The sequence below is a fragment of the Bemisia tabaci genome, chromosome 3, assembly GCF_918797505.1.
Source record: "Bemisia tabaci chromosome 3, PGI_BMITA_v3".
Classification (NCBI taxonomy): Eukaryota; Metazoa; Arthropoda; class Insecta; order Hemiptera; family Aleyrodidae; genus Bemisia; species Bemisia tabaci.
The window spans coordinates 1,323,422-1,339,362 of NC_092795.1; the positions used below are offsets into that span (position 1 = coordinate 1,323,422).

General features: G+C 43.7%; 2 protein-coding genes across 5 annotated transcripts in view; one reads left to right on the forward strand and one right to left on the reverse strand.

Annotated features, from left to right (window-relative positions):
• LOC109038578 (uncharacterized) overlaps window positions 1-14,889 on the forward strand; it is a 287,471-nt gene extending 272,582 nt beyond the window's left edge. Inside the window, 2 exon segments of the mRNA XM_019053677.2 lie at window positions 7,397-7,893; window positions 10,856-14,889. Coding sequence (XP_018909222.2) covers window positions 7,397-7,893; window positions 10,856-11,101 — 743 coding nt within the window. The 3' untranslated portion in view covers window positions 11,102-14,889.
• LOC109038577 (uncharacterized) overlaps window positions 1-15,941 on the reverse strand; it is a 353,696-nt gene that overhangs the window by 304,571 nt on the left and 33,184 nt on the right. The gene's annotated exons all lie outside the window — the stretch shown is intronic.

A 15,941-nucleotide genomic window follows, 5' to 3' on the forward strand; every position in this document is an offset into this window, starting at 1 on the left:
ATGGGTTTTCATTGGATGAAATACGGCATTGTCTGAAGGCTCATCCGCCGTTCTGCCTTAGACTACAGAAGTCACTTGAATGGGCCGCTGCTCCCATTCAAGCGGCGGCCGCGCGGAGGGCCTCGAGGTACGATCGCTCGATTCAACCAATTAATTGCCCGATCAAAGTTGGGCAATGACGGGGCATCGAATCGAAAAATCGAGGAATCGCGCGGCGTGGGGAGACGGGGGAGGAGGTTTCAATTCCATTAGCCGAGTCCGTCGATTTAACCCACGCTTCTTCCGTCGAGTTCCTTTGACGTAGATTGGCCTCCAACCTCCTCCCCCTCCCCCAACCTCCGCCGAAAAAAGGCGCTTCGATTCCGATTGTCAAACTTAAACGTTTTTCGCGTTGGGTTCGTGGGATGCCGGGCGGTGGGACCCTCTCCGCAGTGCGCTGCGCTTTGGAGCGGAGAGGAAGAAGAGATGACTCGCGAGAACTTTTTGGCGATGATTTTGTGTCATCTCTCGTATGTTGGAGAAGTCAAAATTTACGTCAAAAATATTAAACAAAGGTTCAGTTCGGCTCAATTGGACGTTCTTCTATCAAAAAGAACTATGTGCAGGTGAGAAATACAGGGTGTGCTCGTTAGTTCTCTGGCCGTAAAAGTGAATGAGAATAATAAAGCGCCAGTGACGTTAACGGAGATGGATGCCGTTGTGCAGCTCCTCGTGAAGGTCATTAACTCATGAGCCCTGTCCACAACGCTCTCGTGCCATGCCCGCGGCTCATGAATCCCATATTCAGTTGCCACATAGTTATCTTTGCTCAATTAAAAATCCCGCTTTTTCCATTTCTTCAAAAGGAATCACGCCCACTGAATACATTGTTTCTCATTCAGCTTTCTAGAGCACACCCCATATTTCTCACCTGCACGTAGTTCCGTTTGATAGACATACGTCCATCTCATGCCTTTTTTGGTTCCGTACGTCCATTTTACCACGGTGCCTTGGATTTTTGTCCACGCCGCTTTGGGAAGTTGCGGAGTGTGCGGCGGTACAAGTTTCGGGAGGGAGGGGAGCGGGGAACTGGCGGATATTAGGGTGGGGATTGAGTTGTGCATGTCAAACTGGAGTAAAGCGTGTGCTCGCGTATGAGAGCGCTGCTCCCGAACCCGAAATCCGTCCTGCATAATCGATATTCCGCCCTGAAAACACTTGACCGCTCTCCGTTTTAATTCGAGAGCCCTCACTTTCGCCGCCGCCGCCGCCGCACGATGGATCGAGTCAATTGGAGAGGTCGGCCAAAATTTGGAAAATTTAATGCTTAACTCCGTTCATACAAAACTTTGAGCTTCTAAAAGTGGTTCCGTTGGTTTCCCAGTGAAATTTTCTTGTGGAGGCATTCCTCAAAGTTGAAAATGTGACGAGATAATTATAAAAATTTGCAGTTTTAGTCGAAAATTTCATGTGCGACCTCTCTTATTGACTCGATCCACTGTGCGCCGCCGAAGCTCCGGCTCCGGGCGCCCGCTGAGCTCAGTTGCATGACGTCAATAGACGCATTTAACCGCCACGTCATCCGAGACGTCCGTCCGGTGACGTGGTGTGAATTGCTATATATCGATTGTTATGCCATTTAAACCTATGATAAAGAATCGATTATTAAGGTGTTCGCTGCCAATATCCTGTTTATCGATCCTTTTCCATAGGTTTAAATGGCATAACAATCGATATATCGCAATTTACGCCACGTCATCCGAGACGTCCGTCCTTCGAGCCAAAGGTAGAACAAAAAAACTGGCGTTCGTCTAATTTAGAGAAGAAATGTGGTTACCCGGAGAGAAAAACTTCCTTTCGTATGGAGCAGTGGGCGTGGATTGCTTTGCGGTATATCGATTGATCTGGCTTTAAACTTATGGAAAAGGATCGACAACAGTGTGTAGGCAACGAGCACTTTAAAAATCGATTCTTTGCGATAACTTCAATGGGGAAATGTCGATAATCGATCATTCATGCTTGGCCACTGGTATGGAGCATCGAAGTTTCCGACGGCTAAAATGCGAAACCAAGTATCTCCACTTGAGACGTTACAGACTTTTTATTTTTCTTTGGGAAACAGATGAATAAGATTTCTTGAAAACTTCCTAGATTTCTCTTCCCTGTTAACGGAATATTCTGTATCAAATTAAGTTTGCTTGCTTCTTTTCGAAAATGTGATGTTGGGGCGGAAATTTTGAAACTCCACAATGGGGATACGTGGTTCCAAAACAAACTCTGGTTCCCATGACCGAAAAGTTCGGTTACCTGCTCTAAAAAAATGTAGGTGTTCCATGCGGACTCTTAAGTTTTCATCAAGCAACAATGAGACAAAATTACCATCCACCAAATGTCTTGAAGCATGGATGATATGGTTCAGCACACTCTCTTTCTCCGTACGTAGCAAATATACACAACTTTCCTAAAAAATAAATATCTTATCGGGGGAGATTTTACAACGTTTGAAGGCTCATAAGGTGTTATTCCTTGACGCAGCAATAGGGCTAGGTATTCGATACACAACCGAGCCTGAGACGGAGTCACTAAATCAGTCTATTCGAGGTATGACCTCAATGCGTCGCTGTTTTAACCATAAGAACGTATCCCTACTTCGGAAGGAGGCCCGGAAAGCAATGAGTTACACGGAAAATTGAGGCTCATCTCCAAGTATAGTTACGCCCCTACGTCATGAGAGCCACGAATTCTGCAATGGAAACGCTGGAATAGAGCCGCACTTCCATACAAGAGCTTTCATGAATGCCCTGATGGAATTGAGCCCCTGTGCGAAAGGGAAACCGGTCAGAGAATGACTTCCATCCTTGGGGAGGTTTCTAGCCTAAGTAATGTCCCCATTCAAAGACTATTACGCGGGAATAATTAATGTTCGCTGCTTCAGTTAAGTGAAAGGTTCCCAGTTGCTGATGAAAGAATGGATGGTTCCTTCCTATCACAAAGCTGGCCTCAATGCCGAATTTGTGACACACTCAACTGACTGGACACGTTTAAGCGAAATCTTCATGGGAGGAGGAGAATAGATACGGGCAGAACTCGAGGGCGTCGAAAAATCAAATGGGGTCTCCAATGGAAACGAGCTGAATATTGTTACGTCAAAGAAGAACGTCTTGTGAACTACATTTTGCAATTAGAAACTATGAGTTCCTCATAGTTGTGGCTCATAGTTGGTAGATACTGCTGAAAAAGCAGCACATTCCCGATTAAATTATACAATTTTATCACCAACTTGGCAACCATGAAGTGGTTGTACCACCAGCCAAACGCCTCCCTGACCGAGTTACTAATGTATATATTGGTAGGTCATAGGACATTGACCCTTTAAAATGATTGGTGTTGATGCTGACACAATGGCACACTGACCAAGTTCCACACTGGTGGGTCATTGACCCTTGAAGACGATCGCTGTTGATATCGGGAATTTCGCATTGTTAAAACAATGACATACACTGACCAAGTTCCACACTCGTGTACTGAGAGGTCATTCACTCCTACAGTTCCTCACTGCTTGTAACATGCCGACCGCCATAAGGTGACCAAAAACAGGGCACGGCAGGGGTATTTCTAGCGGGATGATAATTGAAATTGAACGTACTTCTGCCAAACAAAACTATGTACATTAAGACAAGAGCCATGAAATTCATGAGAATACGTACATAACAGGGCTCACGTCATAATGCACACAGTTCCAATTGATAGACAAAGAAGACAAACGGGCATTGTAGTTGAAGTTGAATTTCTACGGACGATTTGTTTTGGGCGGAAAATCCAGATTCAAGACTAGAAAGAGCAATGCAATCAGTCGATCACATTTTACTTGCTACCGATACATTCGAGTTCATTAGAGGGATTTATCTCAAAATCGGTTTTTTATTTATTTTTGGCAAGGGATTTATTTTTCATTTTATTTTTTTCCTTTCGAGTAAGTTATTGGAACTTTTTGATGATTATTAGTCTTGGTGGACCTTGGGAATTCATCAAAGGTTTTTGCCTATCTTATACTTGATTAAAAGGAAGTGACACGTCAATTTCCTCGACCGGATTTTTTGCCCGAAAAATGTTTTTGAGCTGAAGGCTCATACGGGGTTCTTCCTTATGACGGCAGAATGCGAGCCTGAACGATGGCGGTGAGGAATTGTGACGGCGGTGAGGAATTGTGACGGCGGTGAGGAATTGTGACGGCGGTGAGGAATTGTGACGGCGCGGCGGTGCCAGCTCAGCCTGGGCATCGTTTCCATTCCATTTATTTTGTTTCCCGTTTCCTCCCGTTCCCCGCTGTCCCCGCCGCCCACCGCCCACCGCACCGGGCCACCGCACCGGTCAAATCGGGCCAGAAATCACGGGGTTTCCTCGATGATGCTTCGCTGGGCACCGGATACCGCTCGACTGCTATAAAAAACTCTCGCTTTACTGCAAATGTGTAAAAATGAAATACTGAGAAAATGAAACTTTTAGTGTCCGCGTGGGAAATTTTACTCGACAAATTCTCTATGCTTTTTCATAAAATGATTCTATTCTCAGGAAGGACGCCGTTTGAGCATTAAGGCGATGCCAAATTCCTGTGGGAAATTTATGAATGCAGTTAAGTCCCGCTGAGTCTAACTAAATCCCAGTTAAGCCGAAAACGCTTGGATGCAACTATACGAGCTTTGCAGATGTCCGGGTTGCATACGCAGGAAGGTGAAGGCGTTTCAACTTTTCGCTCACTCACCTCATATATTGTGCTCTTTCTGCTGTCATGTCGGAAACAACTGCAGTTTGCACGCACTCATTGTTCTCGCAGATCTCTCGTTTTTCAAAAAAGGAACGGAATCAACAGACTCGTTAGCCTAATTTCACCAAAAAGAATGTTACCGAAAAGAACAGTCAAGGCCAACTTTTTGGATTCGTTTCATTTCGCGTAATTCGACGAGATGAAGTTAAAAAGTTGATTGACACCGTCCTTTTGTTGCGAAAAACGAGAGACACGAGACCGATGGAAACGTGAACCCTTCCGTTATTTCCGAAAGGACAGCAGGAAAAGCGCAGTACATAAAGTGACTGCGCGGGGAGTTAAAACGCCTTCACCAGCGTGTGTATGCAACGCGGACGTCCGCGGAGCCCGAATAGTTGCATCTGGGCGTTATCATGCGATTCAACCAAAGTTAAATTGGCACCTTGTCGGGTGGTCCACTGCTAGTGCAGGCGCCTGGTAAGTCTACCTGGAATTTCTAGTACACAGCTATTGTTTGGCTTACTTTATGTTCCTTGAGTGGCTGAATTCGAATCTGAAGTTTTCTCACACGTATCTCATGAGCATTTGCCGCCATTTTGAAAAAACTGCCTTAAAAGGTCTTTTTTGGCGTTTTTTTTTTTTTTTTTTTTTTTTTTTTTTTTTTTTTTATTAAAATGGCGGCTTGGCATGAGAGAAAATCCTGGATTTAGTTAATGTTTTGAATAGCTGACGTAATTTGGAAGAAAATGGTGTGTACATATGCTAAGTTTCCTCAAACATTGAGGAAGATACAGCATCGTGAACATCGCGCCCAGTCACGTTTTCGCGGCGCACCCGTCAACGCGTGGTCAGGCTCGCCGCGGTCCGCCAAGTTCCGAAGCGTTCAAAAGTTCCGAGTTCCGAGCTTCCTCAATTTTGAAGCAAACCTAGCATATTTATATACCATTTTCTTTCAAATTACGGCAGCTATTCAAAACATTAACTAAATCTTGGATTTTTCCTGATGCGTGGCCGCCATTTTTAAAAAAACCCGCAAAAAAGGCTTTTTTAGGCCATTTTTTCGAAATAGCGGCAAATGCTCACCAGATGCGTGTAAGGAAACTTCAGATTCGGATTTAGCGACCCAAAAAACATAGAGTACGCCAAAAAAATAGCTGTGCCCCCGAAATTCAAGGTAGCCTAATTTTTATCAATATGTTGTAGCATACTGCACAATTACAGCATAATGCACAGTCGCCTGAGGATGGGCGGCCTGCCCGAAATGGCCATTGTGCGTAAAGAATAATAAGAAAGTAAGTCATCTAACTATAATCGGTTTTCGAAAAAGATTAATTTGTATAGAAAATAAGCCTCATTTTTAGCTACCAGGCGCGTGGACTATGCGGAATCTTCGCTTTTGGCGTGAAAATAATAGCGCGAATATGATAACAGGGGTGAATAAGGTGGAAACGACGCGTATGACTATGCAGAATCTAGCAACAGAGCATGTTTTCCCCAATTCGCGGTTCCCGGTTCCCCACCCCCGGCGGCCTCGGCCGTCTCTTTTTCGTTCCGTCTTATTCGTCAGCGTGCACCGCTCACCGCTTCGCTTCGCCGCTCATTTTTATCAATCAAAATCCCGTTTGCCAACCCCCCCCCCCCCCCCCCCCCCCCCGCCGCCAAGGTTCAACCCGGCTGCCGCACCCGCCTCATCAACCAGATTTATTCGGCTATATTTCATTTCCTACGTGCACCGCGGTGCTGCCGATTGGACTATACTCTGCGATTGGCGACTATTATTTCGGACTCATTCTAAAAACAACGTATCTGTCATTCGTCTCCTCATGCAGATATGTTCGTTTCTGAATAAGCCTGAAGTTGCAGTTCTGTGTTGCAAAGTGTGATCATTAGTGGCATGGCGTGCTGTCGATATCGATTGATCTGCCATTTAAACCTATGGAAAAGGGTCAGTAAACAAAGTATATGTTAATAATAGAGAATTTGCAGGTGTCTGAAATTTTGTGAATTTCATCTTAAAAATGATACTATTAGGAAAACTGAGTAGGAGGAAATCCTTGGTTTCTACATTGAACAATTATTGGAGAAAATATGACAAAATAACCTAATCTGCTAAAATGTATGTGTTTAAATGGAAAATGCCGCCAGGTGACGTCAAAAGGCGCGGCAAATTTTCTCACTTTTAAATCTATTTTTCTCCAATTTCCCATGTCAGAAAAAAATTATGAAAATTACTGCGAATTCAGCTCATTAGGCACTCTCAGATGAAGCAATAACATTTTTGTGTGCAAATTTTCCATTGATTCTTTTCCACAGCTTCAAATGGGGAGATATAAGGGTATATAAAGAGGGGAGGTATAGGCATGTGTCACAGAGTCTGTGAAAACGGGCCTCATCTTCCAAATATTCAAAATTGAGTTAATGGTACCACTACATAGAGGAAGGAAATATTTCCCACTTTTCCATTTCTCCAAAGGGAATCACGCCTAATTTATCATTGTTTCTTACGCAGCTTTCTAGAGCACACTCCATCTTTACCACTGTCGATTACAGTTCCGCTTGGCAGGAATACATCCAATATGATAACCGAAACTGTGCGACGAAAATTTGCTAAATCTCATCTATATTCTAAATGCACAACGGGTTCTGTTGCAGGTCAAGGAAGCTGTCAAGCCCGACGGGACTTGCTCGGTTCGGGGATGGACATGGACCAGACGCGCCTCTCCCCGGTGCTGGTGGTCAACGAGCAGGAGCGACTGTCGGCGGCGGCGGCGGGGCGGCAAGAGTCGGGAACGATGGAGATGCTGGCGCCGGGATACGCGAGCGCCACCTCGCGGCGGCCCCCGATGACGCCGGCGCAGTCGCTCTCCTACTCCTCGGCCTCGCCGCCCAACGGGCCGGCCCAGTCCTACGTGAGGCGCGACTGCGAGGGCGACGACGACGAGGACGAGGAGGACTCGTTGCAGAACACGCCGCTCCTCTCGCACAGCGCCAGCAGCCCGGCCGCCGCCGCCTACGCCAACCCCTCCAAGTCCCGCCTCCAGAGGTCCTTCCTCTCCACCATCCTCAACCACCGCGACTACGCCAACGACTCCGATACCAATTCGCACTGCGCCCTACTCATCACTCATGACGGCCTACCCGATCCGGAGGTAAATTCATAAATCTTTCATTTCCATGCAGAAAACTATGCGGCTTCGCCACCTTCCCAAGGGAGGAAATTTTAACTTGCGGGAATAAAACACGTACTTTTCCACTGTTGAGGGTGGAGACGTGAAATTCGACCCCGGAGTAAATACTGCGCCAAAAAAACCCCCAGTGATATTGATGCGAAGTAAAATTAGCACCATAAAAACGCACGACGTTCTCACAGTTACCATAATGTTACCATCTTCGAATTACCTGACTTTTCACTGACTCAAAAATCTTCGGATTCCCTGACTTTTCCTGGCATTCGAACAAAACTTCCGCTTTGATTTTTCTCCTTTACATTACACTCACTTTTGCTAAACGCCAAACACATTTAATTTCCTGACTTTATGTGTGAATTCCCTGACTTTCCCGGGTTTTAGACCGCCTTCAACCCTGCCTCCGCAAAAAGAGTATATTCCGCTACATGATCCTGTAAATCACTTCGTAAGGAGAAAACATTTCACTATGTACGTCATATCACTCGGTATTTTTGAGCGATATAAAGACTCCGGGATAGAATTCCACTCCAAAATTTTTAACAGTGTGGACAGTTATCATAAGGCAGAGAATCACCACCCTTTTTTCGGCTGTTGGCCTACCTACTAGGTGGATGTTGAGGTCCAGGTGATTCTTCCAAGTCATCGAATAAGCCAATCACGACACCTAACCTTGATGTTTTGATGGCTAGCTTTGATAATGTGACGAAGGCAATACATGTTTTCATTTATGAACCAAAAAATGTAGTCGCTCACCAAGAAACGCGGTTGAAATGTACACAGTGCGGAGCCCTAAAATACGGGAGCCAATCACAAAAGTATTCCTCAAAGGCCGTCCCTAAATTACGTAACGCTCTAGAAGAGGAGGAGGAGTCGAGAAGAGCGTTGCGCCATTTTTTTTTTACATGTTAAAGAATGAGGACCTACGTAACAAAAGCGTTACGAGGAAGGGGAGGGGATCAAAATGCCAAAAAAGTAAGTTACTTGCGTAATTTGTTGTCTCTCAGACGAAAGAGCGTAACCCCATTCCAAGGTTGCTAAACTGCCTCAAACAATTGGATTACATTTTGCAATAAGGAATCACCATCTCTGACTATTCCTTAAAAACGCATATCTACATAAAGAAACCTATGGCACTTACGTTGTTTCAAAAATGAGCTGGAAATAGTGGTTCCTTATTGCAAAATGTAATCCAATTAAATTATCATACAAAACTGTACCGGTGCAATTTTCATCAAAATTCGTTACGATTTTTGCATGAAATCTGAGGAAAAATCATTGAAATGTTCAGTAAAGAATGCTCAAGACGCTCCTCAGGGTTGCCACCGAATCGAGAAAATGAAATTCTCGGACAAATTTTGGTAAAATTCCCTGACAGTTGAAGATGCGCTAGATAGTTCAAACGACATGATTAGAAATAGTTTTTAAGCCAAAGTTTTCCGAAACGTCAAACCCGTTCTAGAGCGCAAATAAAGGTGACCTGTCAATACGACATTTTCGTCATTTTCTCTGACATTTCCAGGTTTCCCCTGACTTTTTAAGATTCCCTCACATTACCCAGTTTTCCCTGACTGTGGCAACCCTGTCTCTTGCACTGAAAAAAATAGTTCTGTTCACAGGGCTCCTGCACTTCTTTTGTAACAGTCACAGAGGTTTCCGTTATGTGGAGGGAGTACTCTGTTCCCACGACCGAAATTCTGTTCTCACAACAGAAAAATTCTGTAAGTGTAACAAAGAAACTGCAGGAGCCCTGTGAACAGAGGGTTCTGTCGTCAGCACCATCTATTTTTCCTGTGCGGTTCCTAGCAGTTTGCGATGGGAAATTTCGGCAACATTAAAATGGAGTTACGTTCTTTCGTGAGGGGAACGGGGAATTTGGGCTCCTTACGTCTTAACTGACTGGGAGCTGAATAAAAAGACTGGAGGTGGGGGATGGATCCGATCAGTGGTGTGGCGTGAATGATCGATTATCGTATCTCCCCATTTGAACTATGGTAACGAATCGATTGGACGTATTTATGTTAAATGGAACTATGTGCAAGTGGAAAGGTGTGGCGTGCTCGTTAGTTGAGGGTCAAAAGAATGAATGGGAAATATAAAGCGCCAGTGACGTCAGCGACAACGAAGCCGTCATCGTTCTCACTCGTCTTTAACTCATGAGCCCTGTCCTCAAGGCTTTTATCACATGTCCACGGCTTACGAGTTAGCGCTCGGTTCCTTTTGATTTAATGTCAAATCCCGCTTTTCAATTCTCTAAAAAGGACCTATATCCACTTTTACATTGTTTCTTATGTGGCCTTCACGAGTGCACCCCATCTTTTCACCACCTCATACTGTAGCCGCGCGATAATTCGAAGTTGGAGGGACCAGGGATTTTCTTCGAAATAACGAGTTTTCAAATTGGCGAGATTTCGAATTATGGAGAGCGGTAACGAAAAAATTCGAAATAAACAGGGTTTCGAATTAGCTCTATAATTCGAAGTGGTGGAACCGAACACTCTATAATTCGAATAAGATAATCAGAGGATTTAATCGTATGTACATCAAAAGAACCACCTCGAGACTTGGAATTATAGAGCGCCCGGAACATATATTTCGAATTACAGAGCTTTTCACTAGCCGTTTTCCCACCGAAAAATTCGAATTACCGAGGGGGTGAAGATACACTGAATTTTTCGAATTGACGCCATTTCCCCGAGGGGATCGGCGTCGCCGTCGAATTATCGAGCATCGAATTGTCGAGCGGCTACTGTAGTTCCTTTCAGCATAAATACGTCCGATTATGAAGGTGTTGGTGGCGAGCACCCTGTTTATGGATCCTCTTTTATGGGTTGAAATGGGAGAGGAATGGATGTATTGGACCGGATCCGGTCCGGGTCGGGCTTTTCTTCGATAATTGAATCAAGCTCCTGATCTGATTGCGCAGGAGGGCAACTCGGGCTCGGAGCGGAAGCGGAAGCAGGAGTCCTACCGCGGCTCCCACTCCACCAGCAACGGGAAGAGCGGCGGGAGCAACGGGAAGAACGGCGGGAGCAACGGGAACTCGTACGAGATGAAGGAGATGAGCCGGAGCCAGGGAGCGTGCTCTCACTCGCACTCGCAGTCGCAGTCGCGCTCTCACTCGCACTCGCACGGCTCCTCGCAGGAGCTCTCGCCCGGGAGCCAGATCTGACTACGGCGCTTCGTCAACGCCTGGTTCCGTCCCGCCGACGACGACGAGTTCGACCTCACCACCACCCGCCCCCGCTCCCGCTTCCCCCTCAACTTCAAGTACACCTACAAGAGGTCAAAAACTTGCGACTAAAACACTCACCCGCCACCAGTGTTCCGAACTCACAACAGCCAAATCCGCCTAAAAAACGAAGGCGCTGCGCCATCGCGGCCCCTAAAAATTGCCCCCCCCCCCCAAAAAAAAATTCCAGTTTTTCAGTTTGGTGATTTTTCGAAATCTCCCCCAAGTAACAGCTACTAGTTCTGTAACTAGAACATCTTGCGTCTAACTCGTCACTGAATGCGCCGTGATACATAGGCAAAAACTCAATTTGGCCCCTAAAAATCTTCAATGGCCCCTAAGAATCGAGCTCGTCGCGCCACATGGCTCCTGAAACTCCAAGGTGAGTTTCGAACACTGCCCGCCACACGGTGGATCCAGTCAAAAGGAGAACTCTGACAAAATTCCGAAACTGATCCGAATTTCGGATCTTTTGACTAGGGAAATCTGGTTATCTGAACCGATTATTTTGGCGTTACATGTGAGCCATAGTGTTTTTCTCAATACGTATCTGATTATGAAGAAATGACCAAAGCGTGGAACTATCTATAGAATGTAGGAATTAAGAGGTGATTCGTGGCATCAAGAATAAGCTCTAATGGTAAGAATGACAAATAGAGCTTGGATATAAGGGAGCAAAAGCACAACTTAGTGTCTGGTTTGCTTCAAGAAGCAAACCAGAAAGAGGTTCAAAATATGCGACTAAATCAATGACGAGGCCAAGGACCAATGTAAAAAAAAAGATGTTAAGAAACACAAAGCTTCTGATAGAGTTGAGGGAATTTGATTCCAATCTGGACATATTTCTGCCAAACGGAACTATGTGCATCAAGACATGAGCCCTGAGATCTATAAGGATATGCGCATAACAGGGCTCACGACATGATGCACATAGTTCTATTTGGCAGAAATACGTCCATTTGATAATCGCAGTCCTTTCATGAAGAGGAACCACTAGTGCATGAATGCACGTATGAAATCATTTCATGGTGGAATGAGTCCGAATTGGTTCCTTCATTTGAAATCTGTGAACAACTGTCATCAAACTAAGAGACTAGAGAGTGTGGTAAAACTGAAATGCAGGCCAAGGTATTAGGAAGCAAAATATGCCATCTTATTGTCGAAAGTATTTGAACGATATTGACTCCACAATCACCTATTTTTACAGGGTGATCAATTGCAGATACGTCGTAAGTGATAAGGGGGGGGGGGGGGGGGTTAATCAGCCCTCTTAGAATCCCCTCTTGAGCAGCGTTCAGTCCGAAAACAGCTGTACAAATGAAAAGCAACGGTAATGCAGAAAAAGTACGACTAAAAATTAATGACATTGCAGGGAAGGTAGTTTCAGAAAAACTTTGACACCAAAAGACGCAGGTAAGTATTGGATGTCAAATGTAAGCAGACGAAATTTTATTTGAAAATTATGAAGTTCCTTCCCCCTTTCCGATCCTTCAAAAATAGGTATGTTTACGGAATGATAAGGAATAATGCTGCCGTGCTAAGGAAAAACGCCGTATGAGCCTTTCGGCGTTGACAAATTTCCTTGGACAAATCACTAATTTTCAAGAAAATTTGCGCATATTTTTCTTCCAAATTCTCAGATAATTTTGTTCGTAATTTGATCTTAATAGTCTGAAAATTTGAAAGGAAAATATTCACAACTTTCTTCAAAATTGAACATTTTTTCGTAGGAAACTTGACAACAAATGCTCATACGGCGTTCTTCCTTGACACGGCAGTATGGGAGAGGAAAAAGTCGAGGTTAGCTTTTTGGAATGTCTGTCTCTAAAATGAAAATAGAAACACGGAAAAAGAAAAAGCACTGTTGAATGACTTCTAGGCGTGCGTGCGAAGTTCAGAGCGACTTAATGGAGGAGAAAGCAAAGTTAGGATGGTTAGTTGGACTCGCTGTTGAGAACTCATTAGTAAGCAACTCGCGATTCTCTTTTCGCGCAATACAGACAGAAACTCCATAACTTGGTATACTGTCAATATTGACCGTTTTCATTAAAAATAACTGCTGGCTTATGGCTTGAATCCAAAGACACGTAAGGGTGGTTTCACGATAACTGGAATAGTTTTGTCGCCGTAACAGACAACACATTTTTCGGTCATATTTTTAATAGTAATGATAATCACTCAAATTTTTTCGCATTAATCTTCGAAGGGTTACGTATTATAACGCTTTATAATGATTTATTGCTCTACTGCTCGATTAATATTATGTAAATTCCGAAAATGTGCTGTCTGTTGCGCGGTAAAAAGTCAGCGAAACAGACAGCACATTTACGACCATTTATGTATTAAAATTGAGAAGTAGAGCAGTAAATCTTTGTAAAGCGTTATGATACGTAACCCTGTGTGGATTAATGCAAAAAAATTCGAGTGATTATCATTACTACTGAAAATATGACAGAAAGATGTGTTGTCTGTTACGGCAACAAAACTATTCCTCGTGAAATCACCCATAACTACATTTACCAAGTTGCAAACTCTCATCGAGTTCATCGATTTCAAAAGACGATTCTTTCATTAAAAAAGACAAGAATACCTGATATTTGTACGGACTTGATTATAGTTGGCGACTTTATGGAATTCGATCACCAGTACATAATTCTGCGACCAACGCAATCGACTATTCCGAAATCGAGATCGAACCTAATTTGACCAGCTCTTTTCATTCTACACGTCCTCTGGTAGAAGAGGTACGAGAGGGAAGGGTCAAAATGGACAGGACATCAGACCAGAGTTTCTGTATATTAAGTAAAATTTGATAGAAGGGACCCTAGTGAGACTCAAGAAACTCAAAATTGAGATATTGGCACCACCTTGTACAATTTGACTAATGTTTTGGCTAAAGAACGCTCCAAATTGTTAAACCACACCAGAATTTCAAAAATTGTGATTCCGAGGCAACGTAATCTAGAGTTCCAATCTATCACGTTTAGACTCGGAATTATTGGATTGTAATGCGTCATTTTATTCTCATGATTGGCAGAATAATGAGCTCAAGTCCCCGCAATTCATTCTGAAAAAATACTCTTGAACGTTTTCTTGACGAGGACACAGAAAGCAATTTTGAGACACAACTTGACAAAAATCGCTCTTCTAACAAATTTTATCCCACTGCTAAACCTTTACATTTTTCCGAGGACTATCAAAACGAGGGTCTGAGCGGTCGCTGGATATAGTGCGGGAGCCATTCTAATGGTTTGGCAAATTTGAGTTTCTTCCATCTTTAGTATGTTAAACAATCGATATTTATCGAGACATGCTGCCTTATTTAGAATCGATTGTTTATGATGGACTCAAATGGATTAAAAACAGGACTGGAAACTTGCGAGAATCGGGAAACGGGACGCGAAAAATTCGAGTGATTACCATAATAATTCTAAAGAAAAAATATTGACAACGCATGCCACGAGGCCGCGTGTGATCCTCTCGGCATTCGACGTTCAAAACTGGGTCTCCTTGATCATTTTATTCGTTATTTCTCTAAATAGTTACTGAATTGTAAAAACGATAATAAAAGTTATTGATTTTATACTGTAAATGTACGGAAAGCCTGGCATTCTAACGCCATTGGATTATCCAGGGAGCTTCCGGCTAAATTGTATTGGTTATTAAGTTCTCATCATTATATAGTTTATTATACTTGTAAATATTAAATAAAATACTTTAGTTACATATCTGTTTAGTGTTTAATTTCTATCTCTACCTGCAAAAATTCGGTTCGTCCTCTCAGGTGACTTACACGTCAGACACCTGCGGGCTGATGCTTGAAATTGGTAGACAAAGGTATTGACAAAGAAGACAAAATGGATAAGGAGGGATTCTATTGGTGGGAGCGGGTGGATGCAATGGACAAAGAGGGGAGGTGATAGACCAACTAACGGCAAATCACGGGAGACCTTACAATTAATCCATCATTTTCTCCTTTAATCTATAGGAACCATCCATTTCAACCAATAGGATCGCTCCATAATTCCTATGACTTCTTTGTCTATCAATTTCAACAATCAGTCCGTTGGTACTTACTTAGGAGAAAGGAGGGTCCAGGTCTTCATGACAAATCCCTACGGCGTTGTGAGAACTGAGAAGGGAAAAGAAGACTGGTTTTCAGGAAAGGAAGAAAGGGGTCAAAAAATTGGAAATGGTACCCATCAGGCATCTATCACGTGTAGATGGTCCCCATGGACCATAATGCTTTCTGATGAAATGGACGTATTTATGCTAATAGGAACTAGAGACAGCTAGTAAGGATGGGGTATGCTCGTAGCAGTTATATATAAAACAATGTAAAAGAGGGCGCGATTCCTTTCGGAAAAATGGAAAAGAGGGATTTTACGTTGAATCAAAAGGAAGTAAGCGCCAAATTATGCTAACTCATGAGCTTTGCGCATGTGACGAGAGCGTTTTGGACAGAGGTCATGAGTTAAAGACCGACAAGTCACTCCCGTCGTCGCCGCTGACGTCACTGGAGCTTTAAAATTCCCGTCTATTCTACCGTTCCGAAAACTAACGAGCACCCTTCTTCTACCCTACCCGACTCTACTTTCTTTTAGCATAAAACTTCCAGATCGCGGCTTTACTTCGAACATGCAGGGATCTAGTTTTTTTTCATTTTCGAAAATCCTGATGAAATCCTGATTTTTCCTCCTTTTTGACTGCTAAATCCTGATTTCATAATTTTTCCAAATCCTGATTTTTGCGAAGAAAAATTAGGCGAATGTAACTTCAC